This window comes from Sylvia atricapilla, chromosome 16 (genome assembly GCF_009819655.1).
Source record: "Sylvia atricapilla isolate bSylAtr1 chromosome 16, bSylAtr1.pri, whole genome shotgun sequence".
Taxonomy (NCBI): domain Eukaryota; kingdom Metazoa; phylum Chordata; class Aves; order Passeriformes; family Sylviidae; genus Sylvia; species Sylvia atricapilla.
Window position 1 is genome coordinate 9,053,658 of NC_089155.1, and position 19,105 is coordinate 9,072,762.

Sequence of the window (19,105 nt, forward strand, 5' to 3'; positions counted from 1 at the left end):
TTGCTAAGGTAACTAATCAATTGCTTAAGTAGGACTGATTCTCTTCCAGAGAAGCAATCAGGTGATGAAAATCAATAGTGATTGATTCGTTTTCTATCCACTTACTAGAGGGAAGTTCTTTGTGGGGATTGTGGTTATTGGCAAATTCCTGCAATACCCCGAAAGCCTCTGACAGTCCCTGTTTTGAACAAAATCGTTGTTTTCCTGTTTGTTCCAATTGAAAACTCTTCCTGTCAGAAGCATTTTACTGGAACCAGAAGCTGAACTGCTAAATGTTTTTCTTGTCCAAAATACTGTTTTCTTCCCAGTTCTTTTTTCATTTCATGCTCTGATGACAGGCCTGGAAATTTGCTGGTACATTCATTAGGGGAGGGTTGGTCAGTATTTCTTCACTGACATCTATATTTCAGCTGGAAAAAATAGCTACATGTTTTTTCAACTATAATTTTTCATTTTGTCTTTTTTTTTTTTCCTTTTCTAACTGATATAAATGCATTTTTGTGTTTTAGTTGGTTGGGGTTTTTCTGGTTTTTTTTTTTTTTTTTTTTTTTTTTGGACAAAGCACAGACATCAGTGTTACTGGTGATGATTAAAACCCAGCTGCAACAGTTTGGGTCACTTCATATGATGATAGTGTGGATGAAATGCAAACAAACCACTTGGCCTGTTTGCAGCCCAGCTCCTAAAATACTTCCAGCTTCTCATTTGGGGGATGCAGGCGTGGGAACAGGGGGAGTTCACCTCTCTGTGTTGAGAATGTGACAGTGAAGGGAAAGGTGAGGAGTTAGGATTGGTGCTGCTGTCATTATGGGAACTTCCCAAGCCTCTTCTTTTTGCCACCACGGGCAGGTGAGTGTCTAAAAACTCACAATGACAGTGAAGATCCTGTTAGTGCTGAGGCAGGATTATTGGTGTGGAATGTTACAGCAGCTTTTTACAAACAGGAGCCAAGTTTCCAGCAATCCTCTGTGTAAAACGAGGTTGTTATTCCTAATTTTAACTGCATAGATGGGAAGAGAGACAGTCCCCAGCTGTGCTTGAGGGCTTGGTGTAAGGAGCTGCTGCCCGTGGCATTACAGGGGGCAAAAGGCATCATAAGGAGCTGCTGGCAGGTGGAAAGGGAAAGCTGCAAAATAATGGGAACTGCATCCTTTTGGCTTCATGTTGTCTCTTCCTAACACCCCCAAATTGACAGCTAGGTGCTAAGAGCACTTCACTGTGTCCTGGTGGGGTGAGAAAGCCTTGCTCTGCAAAAAAAAGGGTTATTTGTACAGTAATTGCCATGGAAGTCTCTGGGTGGTGGTGCTGTGTCCCCTCCTGCTTCAGGCTGATTAGGATGAGCTTTCCTTCAAGGAGCAAAGCTGCAGCAAGACCGTGGCAGATCCCAATTTCCTAGATTATTAATAATAACAATATCATTTTCTCTCTCTCCCCCTATTTCTCACCCACCCTGCGCTTCCCTTTTAATGAATTCTCCTCCCTTGCTGTAGACTCTGCAGTGACACCAGCCTGATTTGTAATGTAAATAGGCAGCCCAGTGTAAAGGCGACCTGCAAGAGCACCGCAGGGCTCTAATTATAATTTTCATTAAATTCCTTCTGTTTACGAATATCCAAGCAATCTGGCATTGCAGCAGAAGCAAGAGGAAATTAAAGCAACGCCACCACTTAGCTCCAGTGTCAGGGAGCAGGGGCCCAGCTGTCGAGCAGAAACTGAAGCAAAGGCTCCTACAGACAAAGTTTTGAAGAGTTATTTCTGCTTTGGCGTCTTTTCCCTCTCCCGAGCTTTTACCCCAGTTGCAGGGCTTGGCGTGTTTTTCCTTCAGAGGATCTGGCTGGTGCAAGTGTTTTACACGTGATGCATTTGTGACCTAATTAAGGGGATCAGCTGCTGGAGCTCCCAGTGCCATGTGCGGGCAGGAACTGGGGACAGTGGGCACTGAGCAGGGGGCTCTGGGTGCAGGAGGGGGACAGGGCAGGGACCTGTGGCTCACAAGGCCCTGGAGGGTTCCTACAGAAGTCCAGCAGCACAGAGAACATCTGCACCATGTGCTGGAGCATCCTGTGGAGTGAGGGCTGCTGTGACACAGACCCATGCAGAGAGTGGAGTTTTGCTGCTGTGCTTCATGGTCATCAAAAAACTCTCACCCTCATCTCCTGCAGGATGAGAAAAAGGGCTTCAGGTGGCTTCTGCAGGTGTTTTGCCTTCAGAGAGGCAGTTTTGTCACTCAGGCCACAGCTGACCCTTCCTGAAGAGGAGGTGCTGCAGGTGCCAGCCATGAATTAGACCAGCAAGGGACACCAGTGAACATTTTTATTCATAAATCCAAAAGCAGGGGGTGGCCTCAGTGTCACTTGGTCACAGCAAGTCTTTCTTAGGCTGTGTGTGGACAGGACAGAGGGAAAACTGAGCTTGGCTTTTCGAGCCTGAAGCAAGAGTTACTGCTCCCTTGGGGAGCCTGGCAGTGGTAAATTTACAGCCACAATTCAGCTCTGGGGTAAACAGCAGTGAAATAAAATTGCAGTTTGCAGTAAGTGCCTATAAAATAGCAAAGAGAGAGATTTTTTTTTTTTCCTAAACTGGGTGAGTCCAGCTGGTGTCTCATGGGCTTTATACACACTGAGAGTTTTGGCCAGACCCCTGAATAATTTAAAGTCTTTCTTGTACATTTGAGAGTTCATGGGATCCCTGAGCTCTCTGCACTCTGCTGCTCCCACACCCAGGAGGCTCCAGGGGGGTGCATCAGGAGAGGACAGGCTGGGCAGTGCTGGCCCAAGCAGTGCTTCAGGGCAGCCTTGTGCCTTCTCTGCCAGCCCTGTCAATGGTTTCTTTTCCCTGTTAGCTAAGCAGATGATGCCCAGGATAGCAGGTCAAAAGGCTATAGGTTATATTCCCTGAACACAACAACCCCTTGGCTAATTTTCAAGTATTTTCACATTTTTTCCATGCATCCCTTTCATGGGAACAAGCCCAAACTTCAGATAGCCTTCATGGCTGAGCAGAGGCAGGGATCACGCAATATAAAGCCCTGTTGGTAGGGAATAAATCTCTCTATTAGAAAACTAAATTCCTGCTGATCTGCAGCACTGCTCTGCCTCACAGCCTTTGGAGTGTTTCGATGGGTTCATAACTGGTAGCAGATCTCCAGAGGGAAATGTCTGCTGAGCTAATGGCACACATTTCAAATATATTATTTCATGCGATGGGGAAATTTGTGCTCCTGGTGGGAGAAGTTTCCTCCAGAGCTGGAGCTGTCAGCTATGCCAGGATGCTGTTCAGGGGAGCAGCTGGGATGTTTGCCCAGGATCAGCAGCATGAGGTGGGATATGATACCTCAGCAAGTTCTCCAACAGGTGAGAGAAAGTCAGGAGTGTGGAGCCTGAGCCTGGGCATCTGGGTGACAAAAATGTCAGGCACTTGCTGAAGGAACTCACTGGGTTTCATATCTGTTGTAAATGCTGTCACATCCCCTTCACCCCAGTGCCTCCTCCCTCTGTCCCAAAGCTGGGGACTCAAAGCTGAGACATGAAACTGAGGGAGGAGAAAAACATTGTGGGGGGCTTAGGGGAGATCATTGTGGGACCACAGATAAATTTAATTAGGGAAACTTAGGTTGGAGTGTTGATGTAGGTTGCAAATAAAACAAGTTTGTCATTCCCGTCAGAGTGCTTTTCTGCCTGGATCACAAAGGCACCTGCTTATTAATTTAGCCTGATTGCTGCTCTCATCAATCAGCAATCAGAGCAGAGTGCAGAGCTGAGGTGCCATCAGGAGACACAGGCAGGAGCACAGGGAACACAGCAGCTCCCATATCCAGTGCTGCCTGCATCCCTGGGCTCTGAGCCACAAGGGGAGATGGGATCCATCAAACCAAAGAGGCCAGAGGCTCTGAGGGGTACAGAGCACAAACCTCATCAGAAATGTGACTGAGCCTGATCTGGGAGAAGTTTAGGCAATCCACAGCAAAAATCTTCCTGAAGCATTCCTCTTAGGAAGCAGGATTCTGAGCACCATTCAGAACCTGTTAATTCACTGTCCTGCTGACCACCCTGCTGAAAGGTTGTGGATCAGGAGAGAGTACCTGTGGACGGGGCAGGGACCAGGGGCTGTGGTGTCTTGCTAGAAAAAGTGCTGCCAGCTCTTGATGTTTAGCCAGTTCTGTGGCACAATCCAACACTTGGAGTAAAAAGGCTTAAGAGGTTTGCTTGGATGTGTGCCTCAAATTGTTCCAGGAGAGGTTTAGAGTGGATATGAGGAACAATTTCTTCACTAAAGGCATTGTCAAGCGTTGGAACAGGCTGCCCAGGGCAGTGTTGGAGTCAGTATTTGTGGGGGGATTTAAAAGATGTTCAGATGTGACACCTGGGGACATGGTTTAGTGGTGGCCTTGGCAGTGCTGAGAAGTTGGGCTCAGTGTTCTTAAAAGGCTTTTCCAGCCTAAAGGATTCCATGTTTCTGTGAATTGTTGTGCATGGCTCATGTCTTCAGCTGAGCAGAGCTGGTGGTTCTAAGATGTACTCAGGAAACCTCAGTCCCAGAGCCTCAGCTCCAGACACAAACAGCCTTCTGCAGTGCTCAGTGCCAGTCTCATCCCTTATGTTTAGCAGGATTGTGCCTTCCCTGGAATGTTAAGCAGCACTTGGACTTGTGGGACTGAATAATGACACATTTTCACAGCTCAGATGTTTCTGGGAGGCTTGGGCAGCAAAAGCTCAGGGCTCAGGGTCACAGCAGTGGCACTCCTGAGAGCATCACTGCCCACACACAGAATGATGCTGGGAGGGGAGAACTCAGAGCTCAGAGGTGCCAGGCCAGGGGGGGGAATGGGGAGGTGAGGGCTCAGCACTGGGATATTTAACAGCAGGATGCTCCAGGCTTCAGCAGAGAAGTTGTGATGAACACAAGGAGGGTGTTACACCTGCCCAGGCTCTGCACAGGATGGTTCTGGGCTGGGAGAAGTCCTGATCCTTGGACGTGGCACAAGGCAGCCTAAAAATTATGTTTGCTGGAGCAGCCAGGCCCTTCTGCAGGGAGTGACCTGGTGTGGGACACGATGGGGACTTCCCCTGCTGCCCTGTGGGGCCCTTTGGCAGGGCCAGCACAGTGACCAGTTTTCCTGTGAGATATAAATGACCTTCAAGGTATCCTCCTGCTGTTGGAGGCCTCTCTAATGTCTGTGTGAATAGAAGAGGTTTCAGCAGCTTCTGGGGAGAAAACAGAGCAGAGGAGCAGAGAATGGGGCACATTGTGTGCAGTGGCCAGAGTGACCAAAGATGCCTGAGAGACCGAGTGACAAACAGAGACCTCCTGTGCAATTAGTCTCTTGACCTCTGTGCTGGGGAGAGGGATGCTGGGAAAGGAGCTGTGGATCACAAGGCCCCAAGGAAGGTTTCCTTGACAACACTTACTGAAGAAAAATGAGATTTCATGAATGCAGCGGGTGTGAGCATGTGAGGGGCTGACTTTGGGAGAGACAAGGACGTGGCACCTCGCAGAACGAGCCCCTCCATTTGGGGATGGGAACTAATGGCTCACTGAGCTGCTTTTTCAGATAAACTTAATTAATGAGCTATTGAGACCATTCATATTTATTTAGAAATGCAGCCACTGTGGTAAAAGCAGACTTATTGTTTAAATGTTCTTCTACTTACAGAATCTTCTTCACCTTGAGAACTGGCACAGAAGGGAGTTTTTTGCTCACTTCTGATAGTTTGAGCGCAGAGCAGCTTGGGTTTAGGATTCTTTGATTCTAGCATTGTCCCAGCATTTACAAAGTCAAAGGAATTACACAGAAAGCTGTGTAGAATTAAACATTACACCATAATAATACCAATATATTATTAATAATATATTGTTAATACCAAATTAATGTATTGGTATTATTATTAATGAGATATATAATTATATTATTAATATTATATTATACTATATAATATTAATGTGTTAATAATATATTAATACTAATCATAAACAGACAGCAGACAGGTGTTTAGTACTGCCAAACTTAAACCATGTGGAAGAACCAAAAAAGCCATATTTGTGTTCAAAACCTAAATAGATATATTTTTCAAATGATACAGTGTGAGACTTTTTCATTTCTTCCTGCTGTTTCGGGTAGCAGGATGTAAATTTCCATCCTTGTATGATGCCTCATGGGATAGTGGCACTGAGACTTTGCCCTGAGCTCGAGCCATCACATCTCATGGCCAAAATAGCTCAGGAAACCAGTGCAGGTTTCTCCTGAAGAAAAGGCCCGTGACCTTTCCCAGTGAAAGCTCCGAGGGTGTTTGCACAGCAGACACAAAGAAGATGCATCTTCTTAAAAAGGGAAGCCTCTTGGCAAGAAATCAAACCCTGGCTCAGGGCGTTGGGATCAGCCAGGAGCCCAGAACATCATCCCAGCAGGGCAGTGGGCACCCAGGGCTGCAGCTGAGGCTCCTGCTGGGTTCAGGAGAGAAGGAACAGGCAGGGGGTTAAGTGGCAAATTTTGTCTCAGTTGGAGCTGGAGCAGCCTGTGAGGCTGTGTCCTCACAGCACTGTGAGACAAGGAGTAGCAAAGGAGTTTTCAGGTTGTTTCCTTATAGGTCAAGTGGAAAATTTCCTGGGTTTCTGGGCAAAACATTCTTTCTTCTCTCTTTTTGTTGCTGTTGTTGTTTGTTGGTGTTTTGGTTTTGTTTTTTTTTTTGCAGCAGCAGCAGTAGGATCAGCCTTTCCCATTTTTTCTCTTTATTGCATGCTTGGATATTCATTTCTAACATTTCATTTTGAAAATAAATCTCTTATTAAGGCTGAGCTTGGAAAGGTTAAGAGCAAGTTTGCTTACAGAAACAGATAAAATGGATGTGTGACTGTGCCTGTTGTGGGATTTTCTGAGCACCTTCCCTGTGTCTGTACAAGTCCTGTCAACATGTCTTGAGACTGATATTTTTTCTTTTGTGTCCCAATTGATTTCAGAAATGCAGTGAACGACACAGATACAAACCAAATAAGATTAAAGGCTTTAAAAGCTTAATAAATTAAGAAGAGCAAATCTAGCTGATAACATGGCTTTGATAGGCTATAAAGGACAGGGAGTTAAGGAATTACAGGTACCTGACTGTTCAGCAGCATCCCTTCCTCTTCAGCAGTGTGGGGGCACAGGGGACCAGGTTGGACTCTTCAGCTTATCATCAGGAGAGGAGAAATAAAAGACAAACTTGAGGGGATAGAAAAGATTTGAGGGACTAGAATTTAAACAAGCACCCCCAGCCTATGCTGAACCAGCTCAGAGTGTCCTGCTGGCAGTGACACCTGCAGTGACACTGTCCTGCCAGAGCCATTGGAATAGTAACTGGAATGGTTTGAACCCCCAGTGAGAAATGTCCCATGTTTGGAGGTGTTTTCTAAGACTTCTTTCCTGTTTTGGTGTGGGCTTCTCTCCAGCTCAGGCACAGCTTCCCTCTCTGGAGAAGTTTTGTGCTGTGATGCCCCTGAGCATGTCCAGAGCTCTCTGTGCACCCTGTGTGTGGGCAATGGGATGGGCTCCATAAGCTGCAGAACATTCCTCTGCCTTTCATCTCTTCCCCAGCTCTATAAATGAATGATGGCCCAAGAGAGAGCTTTGCCTTGTGTTGTTTCCCTGGCTAACAATTGCTTCACGTGGTTCTTTGCTACTCCAGTTTCACTCAGATCAGCAGAAATGTGGTTTATTTCAGGAGAGAAAATTCTGCCACAGCTCTTCTGATTTTAGTGCTGCAATAAATCATTTAATTTAAAGAATGAAAGGTAAAAGTATACTATGGGTTGGAGAAGCAAAAGGAGCAGAAGGAATCCTGGTTTTAATAAGAACAGCCATAAAGAAAAAAAATTGTCCTCTCTGATGGAAAGGTCCTGTCAGCTTTGAGTGGGTTGAAACCTGTGCCACAATCTGTGACATTTCTCTTTACAACCAGTGTCTCTGGAATATAATAGGCTTTCTCAATAGGACAGTGTGAATCATTGTAAGGAACACCACAGCGAGGATATTGCTCTGCACAAACCTGGCAGCACAAGAGAAAGAAGGCATTTCCCTGCCAGCAAGAGGCACCCAGAGAGGTTCAGATAGATGAGGGCAAACCCTGACCCTGCCATCTCTGAGCAGGACTGGAGAGACCAGGACTGAAGGGCACCATGGCTTTCTTCACATCCCAACCCCAAATCAAGGCCAAGTTATCCCCAACATCAGCCCTGTTTACCTGCAAATCTCAGCAGCACTTTGTGGGTAAGCTGTGCACACAGACCTGCAGTGTAATGAGTGAAATGGTTGTTTATCAATTTGTTTTCAGCAAATATTTCCTTAATCATGGTAAGTTCCTGAGGGAACAGGGGGAAGCCCAGGGTAACTTCAGGCTGCATTTCCAGTGGCTGGATTGCAGCACAGACTCACTCCCTGCCTGTCACTAACACAGTGTTGGAGTTTCATCAGTAGCATTTGCTTGTCACCCCCACGTTTTACGGAAAACCGTAATTTTATTTCTATAAATGAGGAAGCAGGTTGTGTGAGCTCACACATCCCACATCCCCTCTCTTCCCTGAGCCAGCAGATGGGCACAGTCCATCTCTGGACCAGCTGAGTCATGCCTGCAGCTCCCAGGTACACAGAAACAGCTTAATAATGCTGGGAAAGTGGCAAAAGAAAGTAAATCAGGATGGAAAGAGCCTGGGGTCAAGAGAGGTGAGAGAGAAGTATGATGTGAAGATAATTTTTGGGGTTATGGGGAGAGAATCCAGAGACTTCTCAAGGAGCTGTGCCCAAATCTGAAGTTGTGTAGACTGGCAGGTCCATCTCCATATCCACTCCACTCCACAGCCCAGTCCCTTCCCTGGTGCAAACAAACCAGGAAACATCACGAGGCTGTGGAAGGACAAGCTTCTTCCCCTTTTTATACATCCCTAATGGCAAATACCGGAGTAGAATGGAGAAGAAAACACTCCTCCAGGCATGGGTTGCCCTGATTCTGCAGAACCCATGGCGAGAGGCGTGGGCAGAAGGGATCTGTGTCCATCCTGATGTTCAGAGGTCAGAGGGGAGGCTGGGCAGGGCGCTGGCTCAGCGAACACCCCGGGCTGTCCCCGGCCTGGGTGTACACACACACTCCTCCTGGAGTGCACAAAGCCAATTAATTAATTGCCTGATGGGATGAAGCAGCCACAGCCAAGCGGCCCATTGCCGGCCAGTCAGCATCCCAGATCTCCTGATATCGTTAAGGGACGTGCCTTAATCCCCTCCGGAGGGATTAAGGTTTAACCTGTGGCTGCTGTGGCAAACCTGGGGGGAGCAGCACTCGCCCCACAGCTCTCCCTGGAGCCACAACATCTCCCAGGTGCTGCAGGGGCATCAGAGGCTGTTGCTTCTAAGGGAAGATTATATGGCAAAAAAAGAGATTTGGTGACTGCCTCCATTTCTTCCCCACTCTGTGTCCTTCTTTCCTCGGGAATAAGATACTGTAGAAGGAAATCTGCCCTCCCCTTCCCTGACTGATTGCCCTTAACCACGGATTTCTTTGAAATACAGATTTTTATTGAACTTTCAAAGCAGTGTTGGGAATTGCAATACCTTCTGAGCCCAAGAGAGGTGTGAAGGCAATTTCCCCACTGAGCCAGGAAGAAGGAGGAATAATGGCCATTTAATAGATATGGCTTCTCTCATCACGGGGCTTGAGAGGAACCTGCAGCCGCTCACATCCCTAAATGCTTTAAGCCATCACAGAAGCCTTGGTGCTTAGATCCCAGTCAGGGGAAGGTGTCACATAGCTGATTACACACAGCAGACCAGGATTACTCATGGCTAATGCCTGATTAGGAGTTAAATTAGTATTGACTGCCGATACTAAACTGTAATGATTTATTTAGGCAAAAAAAAAAAAAAATGAAATGTCATAATGCAATCCCAGTGGCCTACTGTGATAATTAAACATATTTTCAAATCTTGCACTGACAGGGAAGGCAGAGGTCCATGGAGAGGCTTGCACTGAGTTAATAAAGACAAAAAAGAGAAGATCTCTCCACGCAAGGCTGGGCACGGGAGAAAAGCCTGCATTAACAGTTTTGCCCCTTACACTCACTATATTTCTCCTGTACATACATCCTTTAAAAGCTGTGGTCGTGCAAAGGCCAGCAGGCAATTGCATGTCCATTGTGCTCTTTCAGCTGCACAGAGGCTCAGGGCCAGGGGCCAGATGTCTGATACACAGATGATGGCTACAGGTAAAAAGCACATCTTTATGCAGATGTGGTTTGAAAATCAGCCCAAACACTCCAACAGTAATGGAATTTATGTCTAGAACACAGTACTAGCCTTGAACCATGTTATTAGTGCTGGAGAGGAGCACAGCCTGTCCTGGAAAACTGATGTGTTGGCAGAATTTCTTTACTGGTGGCAGCATTTTCTGAGGGGCGAAGGTAGAGGAGAGAGTTTCCTCCTCTCCCTCACTTTGATGGATGTGTGCTGGAGAGCAGAAACATAGGAGGTGTCAGGAGTGATGGAGTGATACTGAAGGCTCTGACAAATGAGCTCTAGAAAGTTACAGTGACATCTTTGTGAATGTATTTCACGTTCAGCATTTATGATGTTACCCTCCCGCTGCTCCCCTGTGTCCTCTGCCAGAGCCCCAAAGTGCACACCACGGAGGAATGCCTCACACAGCACTAGAGCTCAGGCTTCAGAGAAGCTGGGATGAGACCAGAGGGGAAGGGGGATGTGTAAACAAGCCTTGTGTCCTACTGACCTGGTTCAGAGGCAGCAAATTGCTGTGGGAACAGAGTCCCACCTTCAGCTGCCGCAGGGATTTGCTCAGGGAGCGTGACAAACACTCTTGAGAACAAACACTATGGGTGCAGAAGCTGTAACTCTCCTTTTTCTTCTCCCTTCCAGCTTGCTGCACTAGAGAGGCAAGTGTTTGACTTCCTGGGCTACCAGTGGGCCCCTATCCTGGCCAACTTCCTGCACATCATCATCGTTATCCTGGGGCTGTTCGGCACCATCCAGTACAGACCCCGCTACATCGTGGTGGTGAGTGACACCTTTGGTTCCCAGCTCCCAGAGCCTGGCCCAGCTGTGCTCCAGGGGGATGTGGCACCTGATAGGGGACACAGCAAAGCCCCTGGGAGGTGAGGCACGAGCCCTGCAGGCTGGTCTAGCAGGAGGTGCTTGGCTGTGCTCAGGAATCTGCTGAGATTCTCTCTTCAGAGAGCTGTGTTTGTGCCAAACCTGGGAGGTTTCAGGTAATTCTTGCTGGTGCTAAGGCAGCCCTGCCCAAACACTGTCCAGCAGAGAGGGAGGGCAAGGGGCTGGACAAATGCAGCACAGGAGCTCTTCCATCCCTCCACACTCCTGCCCTTGTGTGTCTTATCAGGCAGGAGAGCATCTGAATGTGGAAAACGGGAACGAAAAAAGGATTTCAGTGCTGATTCAGGGCATTCCACTGCCCCCAGCTAGAGCACACATACCTTAATATAAATATATATGTATATATACACACACACTAATTCCAGTGACTTCCTAATGTTTATTGCTTCTCTCTCCCCAACCCCATTCCTCCCCAGTATGCCATCTGGACTGCAGTCTGGGTCACCTGGAACATCTTCATCATCTGCTTTTACTTAGAAGTGGGAGGGCTCTCAAAGGTGAGTGGCCAGGCTCTGCAGCTGAGGGGATGGAGCTGAGCAGGGAGGGGAGGGCTGGCCTGGGTAAGGTGAGGGGGCTGCCTGGGAGCAGGTCCTGCCTGTGGAGAGGGCTGCTCCATCAGGGATGGGGAATACTGCTGCTTCCGTGGGAAACTGAGGAGCCACTGTTGGTTTCTGGGGCTCTTGGTTGGTTGGTGCAGGTGGTGGCTGGAATAAACCCTGCCCTCACAGCAGGTGGAGGGCATTTGCTTTCCAGAGGTGAGAGCAGGGCTGGCAGCAGAGCCATCCTGAAGGGAGAGGGGTTTGAGGGCAAATTCCCAGCAGTGATGCAGAGGAGGCTGAGGAGGAGCCTGAGGGGGAGGTAACCAGATTGCAGCTGATCCTCTTGGGATCTGACATCAACTTGTTAAAAGGTATGTGCTGGTGAGGAGGGCCCTCGTGCAGCACTGAGTGTGGCCTTTCTGCCAGCCTGTCCCAGGGAAGGGCTGTAGCAGGGTCTGGCTGGGTTCACCTGAACTGAGGATTTTGCTGGAAGTCTGCACCTGACCAGCTCTTGATATTTTTGTGCCTCCCAGTCCTGCTGAAGACTTGCTGCAGCAGGGATAAATACCTGGTTGTTGCCACACCAGGCAAAATATCTCCTGCTGTACCTTTGGGGAGAGGCTCCCCTGTCTGGTGAGCAGAGAACATCCCTCCCCAGAGGGGTCTGGCTCATCTCCCTGGGATGTGCCTTCCCTGCCTGAATGCTTCCTTCTCAAGTGCAGTGGTAGTTACTCATGGCTACTGGCCAGGGGGCTGGGAGTTAATATGCAAAGCTCTTTGAAGACTAGATTAGCTGAGTATTGCTGTCTGCCTAATGAGGGGTGAGTCAGAAATAATAAAAAATGGGAGGCAGGCCCTAAATTAAGCCGGGGCTGTAAGCAATGAATTAGGAGTGTTGCTGTAGCACAGCAGACTCAGAGTGATTGTGGGATGTCCCTGAGGTTCATTTCAGAGCACTCCACATCTGGCCTAAATTCCCAGGTCATGCATTGGAGTTGCAGTCATAATTGGAATTGCCCCGTGGTTTTATCAGGCCTACAGCAAGTCAGGAGTGGCAGCCTAAATCCTTTGCAGATAAGAAAATGTAACTTCCTAATGTCTCAATTCATCTTCATTTCCTCTCCCAGTTATCTCCATAAACTTTGAGGGAGTTCTTGCTCAAAACAGTGATTATTCATAGTCTGAAATCTCAGCCTGAGATGATCTCGATGATGATTGTGACCAACTGAAAAAAAAAAGAATTTTATGTAACTGTTTAAATGTTCCCTTCTGCAGAGAAAATGTTGGCTTGATAAACTGCTCTGGGAGCTCCTCAGAGCCAGTGTTTGCTTCCAGCCAGCTGGAAACTCGTGTTTGCTAATCCCAACCTGCACTGCAACACATCGGATTGCTGTTCTGCAATTCAAACAGCACCACAAACTCCTTTTTTTGTGCCACAGAGGAGCTTCACCTGGTAACCTTGCTCTCTGCTGGGGCTCATTTCAGCCAAGCCAGCACACAGAGAGGCTTTATTTAGCCTACAGGGTGACATTTGTGACTGGGGACATTTTTTATAGATTTGGGCTGCAGTGTAAGTTGTTACTGACTCAGTGGACTTTCCTCTCGGGCTGCAATGAGAAATTAGTTCGTTTAAAGGCAACCAGGAAAACCGAGAGAGAATTTGTGCTTGTTTGGCTGTAAAGTAGTTGACAGCCTTGCCTCTGTTCTTAATGAGTTATTCTCACTTTAAAAAGCTGTTTTGTAAGGAAAACTAATGATGCTGCTTTCCATCCTCCTCCACTTCCACTGAAGTAATTTGGGTCTTTGTAGTGGCAAAACAAATCTTCAATTCCACAGGAGACCAAACGATCCACCTGGAGCAGGAGCTGAGGTTTCTGTAGGACACTTCACAGGCTGGGCTCTCCTGCTGCATCTCTGGAAAGCTGATCCAAAGGCAGCTGGTGTTTTATTGATCGCAGTGGTGGGATCAGACCCCAGAAGGACATCTGGGCTTGGCTGTCCAAGTGTTGGGCAAGGGCAGGGCCGTGTCAGCAGAGAGTGGATGGCTGTAGATACCTTTGTGTGTCCCCAGGGCTCTGGGGAGGACTCTGCCCTCTAGTCCTGACAAGAAGTCAAAGTCAAAGCTCATCGCTGCCTGGCAGTAGGCAGGGAAATCACAAATATTGGGAGAAGAGCTTTGGTGGAGGGAGGCTGATGGAGCTGGTCTGATAAACACCAACTCATTAACTACTGGACTAAGCTGAACGCACTGGGGAGTGCTTGGACAGGGTTGTGCAAGTCCCTTTAGGGGCTGAGAGCTCTGAACGTCCTCAGGGTGCTGCTTCCTCTGTGATTGCTGATGAGCCTGGGGGAGTGGGAGAGTGGCGTTCCTGCCGGCCCTGCACTGACCCTGCGGTGGTTCTGACAAGGGCAGCCTGCCAGGGCAGGCTCTGTCAGCAGCTTATTTACAGTGAGAGAATGCAGAAAGGGCAAGGAGCTGGAGAGAATGGAGTTTGTTAACTTGGGGCCTGGCAATGACAGCCCAGTGCCGCTGAGACAGGTGATAACTCAGGTGGGGTGAGAAAGGAGTCAAGTGTTTCTGATGTAACAGATTTAAGGAAAGCCCAGGGAATTGAAAAGATGAGGAAACAGTTATGTGCACTCTTTGCAAACAATTCTTTGTGCTCTGCTCTCGATCTGATTTCATAGTGGTGAAGGAATTCAGGATGGGAGCAGGGAAATGCTGTTCACAAGAGCAGCGACGTTGTTCTTGTGCCCCCCTTGCTCTGAGTGCCTGGCTGATTTAATGACCAGAAACCAGGGACCCACAGTCCCATGTCAGCCCATGGGTGATTTGGCAAAGGGGTCGAGACAATCTCAGTTATAAACTTCAAGTCATCAGTGGAACAGGGGCTGGTAGGTGCAGTTTGGCTGTTTGCTTTCCCTTACCAAGGAATTGTTCTCTGCTGTGTCCTTCCTCCACTTTATTGTCTGCCACTACTTCTCACCCTCTTTTTCCTCCTGTCTTTCACATTTCTTGAAGTGCTCTTTATCCAGATTATTCCAGCAGGCCCATTCCTTGTCTCCTGGCCATGGAATCACTGAGGATTCCAGCCCTGCTCAAGGGAGTTATAACTAATTACTAACCAGCTACTAATCACTAGTTATACTGAATTTTTTATTGGAAAGGAAAACACATTTTACTGATCACTGAATCTATTCCCTGCTTTCTTGGAAGAGCTGAACTGACTTGATTTCTAACTTTCTATCCTGCCAGGGTTTTTTATCTTGGAATCATTTCTTAGCAGGAGTAAGAGTGTGAAATGTGGCCCAGCAGAACCTCCTTGGATGGCCAGACACAGGTGGATCAGCACAAGTGTCTAAGGAAGCACTTCCCTTGCTGCTGGAAGGGCCTCCCCAAGCACACAGCCTGTGCCAGCTTTCCTAGGAGTGCTCTGCCATGAGCAGGCAAGTGCTGGAGCAACCTGGATTTGCAGAGCTGCTTCTCAGCACTGGCAGGGAGGTGGTGATGTGTCTCAGAGCAGCTTTTGGCAGCCTTGCCTTGCTGACTTACTCTGCTCCTACTCCTGAGCACACCTGCAGCTCCAAGTGCTGTGCCACTGCTCTGTGGTGGGGCTCACAGCCGAATTTCCAGGTTGCTGTTCCTCCTCCTGTCCCATCTCCCTCTTCTCCCTGTGTCCATCTGGCCGTTTGGGTGGGTGAATTGCTGGGAGCCAGCTCTGAAGTTTCCAGGCTGTGTTTGCAATAATATGTTAAGCTTCTCCCTGTCTACTCGAGCGTGAAACGCATCCCTCCTGCAAGCCCTCAGTCTGAGTTAATTATTAAAATCCTGCTGTTAAGACATATGAGCATATGTCTGTCCAGCTGCCATGCTGACTGACTCTTCCTCATGTACTTGAGAAATGTTCAGAGAGGTTTGAGGAACTGATGTCCTGTATTTCAATGTATTCCTTTGTCTTTTCCCTCTGGGATTATTCTTCTTGAATGGTGATTTCTAATTTTTTATTTTATCCTTCCTTTATATTCTCTCTTGTCTATGCACTGCTTTGATCTGAATCCAGAGCCATGGTGGTCTAAATTTCTTCTTGAAATTGAAGCAGTCCTTGTGAGTCAAATGGGGGTCATTTGTATTTCAGAGAATCTGGATGGTATCTTGGGATGACTTTGTACCTGGGTAAAATACCAGGAGGATGGATAAATTCATGTGTACGTAAAACTGTCCCTCAGCTCCCTCTAAATTTAGAACTTGGAAGCCTGGGATTTAGCTTTTAAATGCTGTGGCTTTGTCAACAAGCCCACTGAGAGAAACTGGGAGTGTTTCTCTGTGTCTCAAGGTGATGCAGCTGCTCTGAACACAGGAATGAAAGATAAACGTATTTCCTATTTTAATAAGAAACGTTTCCATCTAAAAAGATTTAAAATGATTCTACTGTCAAGCTCTGATGGCTCCCAAACGAGGTTCAGTTTGTTCTAGAGCTGTCCTAGTGTGGTTTTGCCTGATAATTAAGGAAATTTGGGGGAGGCAGTTCAGAAGGCTGTTAACAACAAGAAAGAAAACCATCTCTGGTAGTGTCCCTTAGAAAATAATTTCAGAACAGCTTTCAGGAAGCTATTTTAGCAAAGGAATACAGCTGGCTCCGTGGGTGTTGGAGGTAGGTGTGAGGTTCCCGTGGGACACGCTGGGGAAAACAGGCTCTGTGAGATGGAGGTGCTGCAGTTTCAGGGCTGTTCTCTTCCCTCTGGCCCTGGTGGCAAACGGGGGTCAGCCACGTGCTGGTCAGAGTGAGGTGTGGGGTTTTTGGCTGCCCTTCAAGGTGCTCCCAGGAAGGATGGCTCCTGGCTGGTGTTTCCCTGCAGGATGGAGGTTAAGGAGGCGGGGATGGCCTGGCAGGGGATGAGGAGGGGCTGGGCACACACACATCCCTCTCCCCTCTGCTGGGGCTGATTAACATCTCCCGACCCACATTCCACCTCTGGGAGCCTTTCAGTCTGTTTAGATGGCAAACGCATCGCAGAAAGCATTTGGGAAACAGCTGTTCTTCCCTCAACCTTCTTAAAACTGGCTCTTTCCTCCTGATTTTTGTGTGCTGTTCTAATTCATGGTTTCGCTTCTCTCCGGCTGTATTCTCCCAGAAGAAGCTGGCAAACCACGGGAGACATCCCGGAGTTGTTTTTGTAGTCTCCCAGCAAGCTCTGAGCAGCGGGAGGTCAATTAAGGGATTTTATTGAGTGCTCTTTTCATTGTGCCCCATGGCACAGGTATCCCCCGAGGGTGTCAGACCAGGGCTGGAGCAGCTCTGCTCTGCGTGTGGAGACCCTCTGGGTCCTGCTGCCCCCCGTGCTCCAGACAGGCGCTGGTTCAGGACAGTGCCTCTGAACACATCCCCTGATCCCCTGTGCAATCAGTATTCACTTTCCATCCCTGAGATGGATGGCTCACGAGGTCGAGGCATTGTGGCGCTTTTAGAATCCAAATGTGCTCAGTTGAGCCAATCTGCTCTTCACTGATGCATAACTCTTTAATTTTTTTTTTTTCTTTTTTGCTCAGAGCTGGAGTGTGATTGTGGGCAAAAAGCAGAGTGCTGGTTAGGACCTCCTGTTCCTCCACCTGCCCACCTCCAGCCACACCTGTTCTGCTCTTTCAGCCTGAATGTACAAGCAAGTTCAGCTTCTGCAGCGAAGTCAAGCCAGAGCCAAATCTCTGCAGGCTGACAAAAGGGAGACTCGAGAAGGAGAGCAGCCTGTTCCTTTGCCAAACGCACACTGATGGCTCTGTGAGGAGCAGAGGGGACACTGAGGGGTCTGCATCAGTGAGGCAGAAGGTTTGGGAAGGCACCATCTGTGAGCTGGGAGAGGGAAGCCCTGGGGACTGAGGTTGAGAGTAGATCCTGTGGTGCCCTGGGGAACGGCTTTGGTTCAGTGCTAATGGGGGAGCCCCAGGCAAAGAAACAGGAATTCACTTGGGTTTCTTGGTTGTTTTGGAGGTTTCTTTCTATTTGTTTGTTTGTGGGGGTTTGTTTTGTTCTTTGAGAAAGACGATTGCTTCTTTCCCCAGCCAAAGCAGTGAGTGGCTTGTGAGAGGGAGAGGAGCCCAGCCCCTTGGAGGCTTGGCTTTGGCTGGGGAAAACCCACGAGCCTCATAACACACAAACTTGGCGGGAGAAGAAGCTTTGCAGAAAAGCTGTGTTTTGGTGGCTTTCTGAGCTGTGTGTGGGTGACTGAAGGGTGAAGCCCAGGAGACGGCTAAACTCCCAGCTGTTAATGGAGTTCTCCCCTTTCTCTTTGCTTTTCTGCTGCTTTTGCCCTGGTGCCATGCTCCATCTCCTGTACAGCACATGCCATCTGCTGTGGTGATTATGTCAGGAGCTTGGCAGCTGTCTTCTCACTTAATTGTCCACATTTCTCAACACGTGCTTCCTGCAGCAGATCGGGATCACGGCTCTGCAGGCTGGTTTGGGGTGTCTGTGGTGGACAGAGGGTCCCCACACAAGGTGCAGAGTGGGGTCTGTTCACTGGTTCTCTGGCTGGCAGTCATGTTCCTGCCCCTGTGACTCCAGTTTGGCCCTGGATGTGCTTTTCAGTGTCTGTGTTTTATATCTGCAGGGCTGCCTGGCTTGGCTCCTGTGTTGGCTGTGGAGACAGGCCCTCTCTCCAGAGGGTAATTTGGAGCAGGGGCTTGGATGAGCTGCTCTGAATCTGTTTTTCCTTTTGACTCCATGGGGAGCTGCAACAAAGGAGCTGCCATGTGAGGTTTTCCGTGTTGGGAAGTGTGAATGCCCCAAGCTCTGAGTGCTGCTGTTCTGGGAGCCATGGCTTTCCTTCTGGGGCTGTGTAGGACCCTGGCACAAGCAGTGTGAAATAGTTTATGGATAGGTGCTAAAATCTTTAGTAATGGGTGGGTGATGTGTGTATATGCAGCATTCTTCCCTCTCTGAAGAGATAGAGATTCTCTGCCTTCAGTTTTTTTAATCTGTTATTCAAAATAATACTTCCTACCCCTTGCCTTGTGTCGTGGTCAAAAGGGATTGTTGATTCTGCACCAAAGTGACCTGAGATGACCTCAGGGGCAGCCAGCACTTGGTTCTCATCCATGAAGAGTTGCAGCTGTTCAGCCAGTCCTGAGTTTGATTTTACCTGCAGGAGGGCTTTGCCATGTCCTGCAAGCTCAAAATCCCAAAGCTCTTCTGTGTATTCCTGTAAACACTGTGCTTTTCTCAAGTGTAAGGAAAATGTGCTCAGTTTTAAATAAGCACCTGGCTGCACACCAAAGCCCTGCACTCCTTGTGTGGCATTTCACTCTGTAACCCCCCAGCTGGTTTAAAGTATTTACCTAGCAAAGACAAGGGACCAAAACAATAAGCCTCTTGAGGTAAAGTTGATAAGAAATTGTAGGGGAGGTGTTTACAAGAGGCTGCAGTCA

General features: G+C 48.2%; 1 protein-coding gene across 3 annotated transcripts in view; it reads left to right on the forward strand.

Annotated features, from left to right (window-relative positions):
* NKAIN4 (sodium/potassium transporting ATPase interacting 4) overlaps positions 1–19,105 on the forward strand; it is a 50,150-nt gene that overhangs the window by 13,568 nt on the left and 17,477 nt on the right. For all 3 annotated transcript variants that reach the window (XR_010744864.1, XM_066330858.1, XM_066330859.1), the window contains exons 2-3: positions 10,892–11,029; positions 11,563–11,643. Coding sequence is in view for 2 of the 3 variants with exons in the window: in XM_066330858.1 (XP_066186955.1) it covers positions 10,892–11,029; positions 11,563–11,643 (219 nt within the window). In the remaining variant the exon portion in view is untranslated. The remainder of the gene's footprint in view (positions 1–10,891; positions 11,030–11,562; positions 11,644–19,105) is intronic.